Source organism: Larimichthys crocea, chromosome VI, assembly GCF_000972845.2.
Source record: "Larimichthys crocea isolate SSNF chromosome VI, L_crocea_2.0, whole genome shotgun sequence".
NCBI lineage: Eukaryota > Metazoa > Chordata > Actinopteri > Sciaenidae > Larimichthys > Larimichthys crocea.
The window spans coordinates 5,461,635-5,471,816 of NC_040016.1; the positions used below are offsets into that span (position 1 = coordinate 5,461,635).

Here is a 10,182-nt window from a genome sequence, read left to right on the forward strand (position 1 = left end):
AACAGGCTGAATGTAAAAGGAGACAAAGACCAGAGGAGCAAGAGAGAGAAGGCCACTAACGGATGGCCTTGTGAGCAGGCCTGTGGTTGCTAATCTATACCCTGCATTTGTTGCCATTTCCCCAGAGCAGAGCTGGCGGCTGCAGAAGATAAACAGCAGATAGAGACAGTTAAGGAAAAGAGTATAAATTATGGATGTGCTTGGCAAATCATCTTCTTTTTTTTTCATTTTTTCTTTTTTTTTTACCCTTGATTATTGGTCTCAAGTTTGCTTCAGTAATTCTTATCATCCTCGGTTGAGGGAAACTGTGTTGATTTTGAAGGTTTATCTGCTTTAAAGTGATTTATGATAAATTTTAGGTAAATGTAGTCAAAAAGAAAACGCCTAGTCTCACTCTGTTACTTCACAGGCCATCAGTACATTACATTCCCATCATCAAAGTCCTGGGTGAATCAGGTGAAGTAGTTGACTGCTAATAGAATTAATCTGCACTAAAAAGAGGCGGCTATTTTAATGGTTTTATTCTATTCAGGTTTGATAAGTTGGCCAACTTCAGCAAAATATTTACAATCAACATTTCTGCCTCAGACTTGGTTTATCCATAAAACACTCAGGGGAGTGACTGTGTGTTTCATGCAGTGTCATGAGTGGGTGGTGTGGCCAGATGTTCACAAAGCTGAAACCAAATGCATAAATGAATGTCTTATTTCTCCCTCAAGCCTGCAGTGAAGCGTGTACAGATGTGCTGTGAAAAACACGCGCAGAGCAGCTCATGTGATCATTTATAGGTTTGTCTCAAGTGAAGCGTTCTGTGTGTGCCCGCAGATTATGAAACCTGACTGTGTTCATTTTAACCAAACATGACACTGATTTTGAAACTATGAGTGAACTCTTAGCTATTAGATAAATAGAGCTATTATCTAATAGATTCCAGCTATCTACAGCAGTGACTTCAGATGACAATGACATATTTATTGTGTTTGGCATAACTCTTTCTGGTGTCTCATCTAAGAGTGTACACGGTGCCTCTCACTGAATAACTGACAGGGAGTGTGAGGGTGGCGGTACCAGCAGCAGGTGGATGGTTTGGGGTCTGTGGCCTCAGTGATAACATATCAGTCATCCCACAGTTCTGAGTGAGCAACCCCAGCCCTGCTGCTCACCATGAAAACACTACACTATACAGTGCATACCACTGCACTACTGCCTGAATGCTGTTACTGAGCAAATGACAACAATTTTAACGTGTTTTTTGTGTATGTGTCTAATCTAATCAGTTACTAAGACTAAGTTCAAGGTCAACATGAAACAGTTATCTCTGGTTCACTGAGTGAAATTACCTGGCTCATAAACAATCACAGTAGCTCAGCATGTCTGAAAATTAAATGTCTGCTCTATACAACTAAAATACTACTGACATTGACAAATAGAAACTGTTTAATAATGTGAATAATGAATACTTCACTGCTTATTATCTGTAGTGATGAGAAAAATGATGTGAGTTCACCTCAGTCTAGATACTTGAAAAAAAAAAAAAATTACCGTCAAGGTATGCAACATAACTTATCATTACCAAGCAAGTTCTCTGTAGCTCCTCACCTCGCATTCAAGCATGAGGGGAAATTCTTTGCATGAAAAAAATCCCCCTTATGAGACCAAAGTGATGAGTAATAACAAACGCAAATATGACCTTGTGTGTGTGCGCGTGTGTGTTTAAACTTTAAGCCTGGTCGCTCACCATTTGGCAGCGCTAGTCTAAATATAAAACTGTGGCGTAAGTGTTGCACTTTAGTTAAATGCTGGCACTTCTGCAGAATGGAGAATTTGCATACATGTACAATTACACTGTCAAAGTAGAGCGCTGTCTGCACAAAGAGACTAGTATACCTGAGCAGGGGAGTACAATAACAGCACTCAGGAGGCATCACTGTGGTCAGTTCACCCAGCAGAACGGATAAACCGAGAATTCAAATGATATATAAAAAAACAAAACAAAAAGCAGAAGCTTTCATGACTCCAACAGAATCAGTTATTTTTTATTATTTTTTCTGCACAGTTACAATAAGGTAATATCAATTTTACAAATACAAACGTATCTGTGTAACACAAAACCAAAGTATAAGTATATATTCACATTATGAATAACAGGAGATGAATTACAACCTGGATATGGTAGTTAAATCATATTTGTGTTTGTATTTACAGCTTAAACAATTTCATTACGTGAGTTGGTGTTTTCCCCCACAGTGGAAATAAACAGAAAAACTCATTCACATGACACCCAGTGTAGAAACACATATGTACAAATTCACACAAATAACTGGCAAGCAAGCAAGCGAGCTAATTCCTAAATATACACAGCTTTCGGGTGCCTGTTTTGGCATTTCACACGAGTGTGGGCACCATGCCATTGTTGAGGTGGTGTGTGTAGGGTAAGGAGGCGGAGGGATGTAGGGATGGTGTTGGCATGAGGTGAGGTGTGTGGCTGTAGGTGAGGAGAGTTCCGGGGCCGAGGGAAAAGGGCCCACCGTTCCCTTCCAGGGAGGACGGCTGACCCACCTCTGAGTACGGCTCAAACATGGCGGCCTTCTTGCTCTTCTTGTTCTTGCTGGACACTTTTCTGTTGCGTGTTTGAATGCCATCCTTTTTCATGGTGAGGGGCCGGTTGACCTGAGAAAAGACAGAAATCAGCTTCTTGGCATTTTGTTTTACCAGATGATTATAGATACAGTGTTATGCAACAATTTATGGAGTTTAATCAAGATGGCTGACTCACATTGTGCAGTTTGAAGTAGAGTCCACACGCGTTACACACAGGCTCTCCATTGGCGTTGCGTCTCCACAGTGTTGTTGTGCTTGTGTGACAGTTGGCACACAGTGTGCCGGCCCGTTTGCTGACAATCTGAAACAAAAAATAATGATTCAATGATGCATTATCTGTAGAATATTTAAAAAAGCAAAGTGTACGTCTCGGTGGGTCATACCAGTCTCTTTTTGGGACGGATTAGTGGTCTGTTTTGGCCGTTCATCTTGTGATAGAGTCCACAGGCGTTACACAAGTAGTGGCCGGTACCGTCCCGGCGCCATAATGGGGTAGCTGTGGCCCCACAGTTGACACACTCTCTGGCCTCTGTTTAAAATAAGAAGTACACAGTTGATACAACTTAGTTATAGTTTGTTATTATTACAAATTGTCCCTGAAATAAATGACGCAACCTTTGCAAACAGATTCTGTCATCCAAAAAATACAAAATTCTTTATTTGACTAAACTATCTGTTCACTTTGGGAAAGCAGATAGATTAGTCCAGTTGCCATGGCATTGTCGATGTTCAAATTACGAACCCACTCGTTCATTCGTGACCTGGAAACAGCAACTAAAGGGACCTTATGATGAGACTGTTTTGTTTCCATGGTTAGGAAAAAGTTTCAGTCTTTATTTTTAGGTTGTTTACTGACTTTTTTTATATAATCCAACCAACAAACACATTCAAATAAGTTCAGAGAAAATTACACATGTTGGCGTATTCTCACCTGGAGTGGATATCCGCATCTTATTGTGGAGTTTAGGTGAGTATGAGGGGTTGAGCCAGGATCCAGGGCTGGAGTAGAGGGCAGCAGAGTTGTAGTCCTGTACACCTGTCATGTACGAACTATAGGGGCTCAGCATGTGTGGGTGGGAGTGGGATACCGGAGTGTACACACTCCCACTAGCAGGGGTCAGATTCAGAAAACTGCTGCTGGTCCCTGATCCCGCCAGTGGGCTCAGGCGCTCAGCCTTTAAGGCCTCCTGAAGCTGGGGACTCTCTCTGCCATCTCTACTCGGAGACGAGTATCCGTCCCTGGGGGTGGTGAAGGAAGAGTTGATGCCCGGGGTGTAGAGGGAAGTCGGGGTGTGTGAGTGCAGCGGGGTCTTGGTGAGGGGGCTGCTGCTCCAGGTGGAGGCTGAGGAGTTGTAAGGTGAGCTCAGGGAGTGGCTGCCCGGACCGTCCAGCAGCTGGAGGTTGCTCAGGAGGCTTGGAGAGGTGAACACCTGACGGACTTTAGAGAATGAGGCAGAATAAAGTCAGATCATGATTTGAAGGATGGACGAGAAGCTAGATTTGAAGGGTTAGTGGGTGGGAGCACTGACCTGAGCTGTGTCTGTAGGTGGATGGTGCTCGGGTGTGGCTTGGGTTGGAGAAGAAGGAGGGCAGGCTGGAGTAGTCTGTGTCCTGGCCAGAGAAGAAGGGCTCTCCCTCTTCTCCTGGAGGCAGCAGTCCAGGCTCAGAGGAGAAACCGGCCAGGGGATCTGAGCTGAGCAGAGCTGGGGACACCCAGTGGGACTGCTCTGATGAATCCTCCATGCTGACAGAACAATCTTTAACCTACAGACTAACCATAGTAGGGATGTGAGAAATCTACAGCGCCTTTGCGGTTTGTGTCAAATGCATCCTCTCATTCAAGAGTACTTTTTATTTCAAGAGCTAAAGGCTGCCCACCAAGGAAATTCATTGCACAGTTAACAGTTTCTGATTTACTGTGACTTTGATTGAAGCAGATACATTATCACCACACTTCTCACTTCATAACTTGAAGTTATCAGAGACAAGATCTCTCGACAGCAGGCTTCTTTAAACTTCCTTTTCCTAAAAAGGAAGTTTGACAGTGGCTGAAAGTAAAAACTAAAAATAAATGGATCTATAATTGTAGTGATGCAGCCAGTGACCAAACGGTTACTAAGTGTCCTTTCTACAATAGGTGTGCCAGTTAGTAGAATGCAAAAGATCTGTCCTTGGGGATGTGCTTCAGGGCAAACAGCACAACACCACAGCTGAGAAAAAATGGTGTTTGGAGGCAGATTCTCTTAGTGAAAGTGTTAACAGTCACACTCCTCAGAGCATTATGTGACATTTTCACACCAGTTCATATCAAATAATTATTTAGTGATGTTCTCCATTTTTCTATTTTTATTCAAAAATAAGTTGTGATAAACTAATTTGCTGCCGTTTAAAAAAAAAAAAAGAAGAAAAGAAAGAAGAACTTTTTGAATTGAATTTTTTTTTGGACACAAATTTTTTCATGAATTGAGAATTGTAATAACAATGACGAGGCCACTCGCGCTTCATATCTCTAGAGGAAAGAGAAGAGGCTGATAGTGTCTGATAAAGTCTGAGAAAATCTGATAGACGCCATTATTACAATGCTAAATATATCCAGCTCCAACAATACAACATGACCCTAATCTCATCTGATTAATAGAAATCTGTCAGACTAGAAATGTGACAGAAAAACACAAACAACAGCGCAGCATGTTGTGGAGAGCCGCTCAAATGAGATATGAACATGCGACAATAATCACATTTAGATAGATTTACTTATTTAAAACTAAACAGAAGATATAAGCTTCACACAAACACATGCTTAAATAACTTGGAGGCTTAATTATTATCCTAAATGAGAAATTGATGAGTAGACATTTAGAACAGTTATCTATATTATATTAATACATACACATATAACAAAACACACACACATATAACATAAACTGGATGATATATTATTAATTTGACCCCATGTCTGAAAGAATGATAATCATGATGCATATTATAAATGAAATCGAAATTTGATCATTCAGACCTGTGGTAATATGTTAAATTAGCAAGATAGAGTAATATAAATTAAAAATGCTGTCTAAAAAAATAATGCAAATAAAACATAAAAAAAGAAACTGTACGTTTCATTGAGAAGAAATGAAAGCAAAGTCCTCACCTCTCATATCTTTACAAGTCACAGTGAATCAAGCAATAAATGGCCTGAGGTGATATTTGACCACACCAGTGAAAGTTTGAATTGCATAAATTTATATATATATATATATTATATACTATATATATATATATATTTTTTTTTTTTTTTTTTTTTTTTTATCAAATCAGCTGGATTAGAAGTTGGTGTCTACAGAAGAATAAGACCAACAGGAGAGACAGAGACAGAGACAGAGAGAGAGATAGAGAGCTGAGGGGGGTCACCTACCTGAGCGGATGCCACAGATGAGCAGGGTGAGCGGTCGGACTCAGGATTAAAAGTATTGTAGTCAGGTAGAAGGTGGCACAGCTCGTGTGTCTACGTCAGTATAGGCTCATGCCTACAAGAACTACTTCTCCAACCCGCAGCGAAGTTTAGGGTTAAGAGACAGTCCGTGGGAGGGGTTGTGGACAACTTTTTGAAAGACACACCTCTTTGGTCCAGAGAGAAAAAAAAACTTGTGACATGTATATAATTCTAAATATGAAATCATGTCAAACTGTGTAATTTCTTCACAAATTATTCTTCAAAAATATTGTTTTTCTATCAGACACTTTTTTCATCTGCAGCAAGGGGGAAAGGTGAAGGTGTCAGCTTTAAATCTTAGTTCCTCTTCCTTTATGGCTTAGTGTGCTGGTAGTGTAGTATTGATAGCATGTTTGTATCTCTGATGAGAAAAAGCATATCAGCACCAAACCATTATCAAGTAATTAGACATAGCCAGTGGTTAGAAACAGCAAAAAAAAAAAAAAAAAACTTCATCACAGATACACACATGAATGTACAGGTCAGACATTAAAGTTATACAGCTGTCGCAGGCAGGCCGTGAGCATACAGGATGGGAGCGTTTTGTCTGTTGATGAAATGTGCATACAGCCCCTGATAAGACCAAGCCCACATGGAAAAGAGTCGACACACATTTGAACAAAGCAAATATAAAATGCAAAGAGTCAATTTCTTTGTGGTCCAGCAAAGCTTAGAGTGGAACACAGTAATGCAAATCGGGAAAGGAGCTGCAATCATGGGGGAGAGATATGGTCAGGACATGGCCTGGCTGTGCACAAGCCCAACACTGTCCCAGTCATTTGATAGTCAAAGCAGCTCCGCAACTTTCCTCTCTCTTTGTTCATTTACAGTTTTCAGGGAAATCAGGGGAGGAAAACAGTTGGGAAGAATTAAGTTAGTAACACTGGGCCTTTTTCTGCAACTTAAGAATCCGCCGTTAAATTAAAATTATAACCTCAGATAAACTGCATCAGTTAGACCAGATGCAAAATCAAGTTCATGGTAACTATGGCACAATAAAAAGATTATAACTGAGTGACATATTTTACTGAGCTTTTCACTCTTTATACAGTCAGAGTTCTCCAACAGAAACAAGCTACAACACTAAAGGTCAACAAGGTCACAGGTTCAAAACACTGCACAGAGGGATGCTCAGCAGTACTGAAATCTGCTCTTCACCAGGGCTGCCAGCTGCCATTAAGGTCATGGTCTTGGTAATGAGGGAATGTGGCGAATTTAGAAACCTGTAAAATATATAAGGTAAACATTTTATATGTGGAAATCAGGTGTGTGGACTGCTAGCATAGGGATCACAGAAACGTAGGCTCCTTTATGTCAAATACCTTTCAATGGTCATATTGATTTCTCCTTTCTGGAGGAAGTTTGTTCATCTGTGCTTGCAATTTTGTGCAATGTTTCCATAAAGATAAGTCATTTACTCAATTCTGAAGTTGTGCCAAATATTATGATTGGAAAACTTCTGCCTAATTATTTTCCAACCTCACTTATCTATAAAAGCTTCATCCTGGATTCATCCGTTCTTCATCCCATTTCTGAGCAATTTAAATGTATTCCCATTGAGCATGATTGCAAGAGAGCTGTTGGTTATACATGTTTGCCTTAATTAAACAGGCTATTAAAAGGTGGCAGAAAATGGCAAAGATTGGAGATTACTGCTCTTATGCCACTGCAATGATATTAATTATTTAATAATTTTTATGTTTCATATATATTATATGACCATAATTATTATTTCATTATTAATACTATGTATTTGTCATGCTGGTTTATGGATATGAGTGTGTTGTTGGGACTGTTCCTTCAGTAAGAAGGCCCTAGGCTCCAGCCTGCCATGACCCTTAACAGGATAATTGGAAAGATATGATATAAAATGGATGGAGATGCTAATTTATTGTGTCATCTACCTCTTCAGCATCCATTTTTCCTCACATTCCTTGATGCACTTGTCTCCATGCAGAGTTTCCTCTCAGGGATTGAATGGGAATGAGCTGAAGTGCTCATGGAGTGCACCAGCCTTGTGAATGAGAGTTATATTATGGGAGTAAGAGTGAAGTGAGTTCTGTCAGTGGTGGCAGTGTGGACAGCTGGGCAGGGATGTGGCTGCTGCCGCTGTGTGAGCGGGCTGCTCTGCTCTGATAAGAGGTTATCAAGATGAAAGGAGGAGGTCAGGAATTACAGGCCGCTCGTTGGCATACAGCAGCACAGACATATACACACACATCTACAGGACATTGCAGCATGTCTGTGGTCGTGTCATATAACTCACAAGCCTGCACACACACACACAACATGCCTGCTCTTGTTGACAGTATCTCGACAGAAGCAGTTGGAGCTGACACTGGAACGTCTTGTTGGACAGTTGGGAGGTTGTGTGAGCTTGCTGTAGCCGGCTGACGGATGGTGTTGTGTGTCACCAGTGGACTTTGGGGACGGCTTTCAAATTCCCAAGAAACAGACTTCTGTGTAGGCGGTGGTCTTATCTCTGCTACGCAGGGCTGCAGACATACCCAGGAGAGCTCTCTCTCTCTCTCTCTCTCTCTCTCTCTCTCTCTCTCTCTCTCTCTCTCTCTCTCTCTCTCTCTCTCTCTCTCACACACACACACACACACACACACACACACACACTCACACACGCCCTCTCACACATTGTCCTCTCCATGATTCTTTAGTTTTTACCCTTCTTTCTCATCAGTTACTCACATCTTTAGTCAACAAAAATAACTAGTATCCATGCCATGCAGCTTTCTTTGCACACATCTCTGATCTGCACGTGATGTTCTTGTGTATGAGTGTGTGTGTGTGTGTGTATAATGACTAATAAAGTCAGGTGGTTGAGTGCTTGAAGGTTGCAGCTCAATGAGATATCATAGCTTTTTATATTGCTGATTTTGTGTAATCTCAGTACTCTGCTGCACCTCTGGCAGTCTCAACAGTACACAGATATGCAAACGTACTGAAGCATTGCCTCAATGTATGTAACCGTAAACAGTTCCTCTTCATTCCCGCCATCAACAATTATGATTTAGACAGCATTATGGGAAATAAAATAAATTAGATTTTAAGAGGCAGACTGGATATAAAGAAATATAATACATAACATGTACAAATAATATTTTTTCCACTTCATCTAACGATATAGTATAGTGTATGGTTTGTATTAGCTTGCTCCACATCTTCATTGAAGCTATACAATGTTTACACTGAGAGAAACATTCAAATCCAAGACTCCATGATGTGTCAGCATTATTACGTGAAATGGAAATATAGTAGATGGCACATATATCCAAAGTTCATCCTATAATATGTGCCATCTTTGAAAACTTTGAGCTCACTGCAGGAACCATGCATATAAAATGTGACAGTTTGACTGCACAGGACGACTTTTGTAATGACTGACTATTTCCTGTAGTATATGGTAATTATTAAACCTGCAGAATTTCCATATATATTTGAACGTTTTATTGTGATATTTATGTTCTGTTGAAGATTTAAAAGAAAGTTCAGTGTATTTTTGAAGGCAGACAGACTGAACTTGTGATCCCTGCAGACACAAGTTCACATTCAGTGAATCACTAGACATTGTATAGATAACACCACCTGACGGCTCCAACAGAAAGACAATCCTGGAAGACAGGTGAATCACCTGAGTCTTATACTGCCCTCTAGTGGTACATAAATAAACTATACAGTATAATTTAGACTAGATTCACATGTTCAATTATTTTTGGGATTTTTATTTCAAAATGATTATATTCATGCGTGGTTTTACATTTCATAGTTCATTTCATTTCATAGGTTTCCATATTCTATTCTTTATGAAATAGTTTCCGACCTAGTTGGACTTTTATTGTGAAAGCAGCTGTGTTTTCAGGTTGTGACTCAGACAGGACAGAGGTCATCTATGATGCTTTCAAAGGCTCTTTTAAAAACTACAATTACAAACAGACAGAGAGAACATGAATAATGAAACACAGTGACAGAGTAACTTTGGACTTTTATCTCTGGAATGAAGCAATAACCACCATGATAGTGCTCTGGCAATCTTTTCTGTGAAAAACATTGAAGATATTTCTGGATTTTGGTGTTGTGCA

At 40.3% G+C, this 10,182-nt stretch overlaps 1 protein-coding gene across 1 annotated transcript; it reads right to left on the bottom strand.

The window, feature by feature from the left end:
* Positions 1-2,002: 2,002 nt before the first annotated feature.
* gata1a (GATA binding protein 1a) lies at positions 2,003-6,171 on the bottom strand. Its single transcript, XM_010755974.3, has 6 exons — positions 6,014-6,171; positions 4,131-4,372; positions 3,533-4,039; positions 2,985-3,130; positions 2,777-2,902; positions 2,003-2,670 (listed from the first exon to the last, which is right to left on the bottom strand). Exons 2-6 carry the CDS (start codon positions 4,342-4,344, stop codon positions 2,386-2,388), a joined length of 1,278 nt encoding a protein of 425 aa, XP_010754276.3. The 5' UTR covers positions 4,345-4,372; positions 6,014-6,171; the 3' UTR covers positions 2,003-2,385.
* Positions 6,172-10,182: the final 4,011 nt, after the last annotated feature.

Coding starts and splice junctions, on each gene's coding strand:
- gata1a (XM_010755974.3), bottom strand. CDS start 4,344: ATGGAGGATTCATCAGAGCAGTCCCACTGGGTGTCCCCAGCTCTGCTC. Junction 4,040..4,130: donor CACCTACAGACACAGCTCAG/GTCAGTGCTCCC, acceptor CATTCTCTAAAG/TCCGTCAGGTGTTCACCTCT. Junction 2,671..2,776: donor TCTACTTCAAACTGCACAAT/GTGAGTCAGCCA, acceptor GTCTTTTCTCAG/GTCAACCGGCCCCTCACCAT.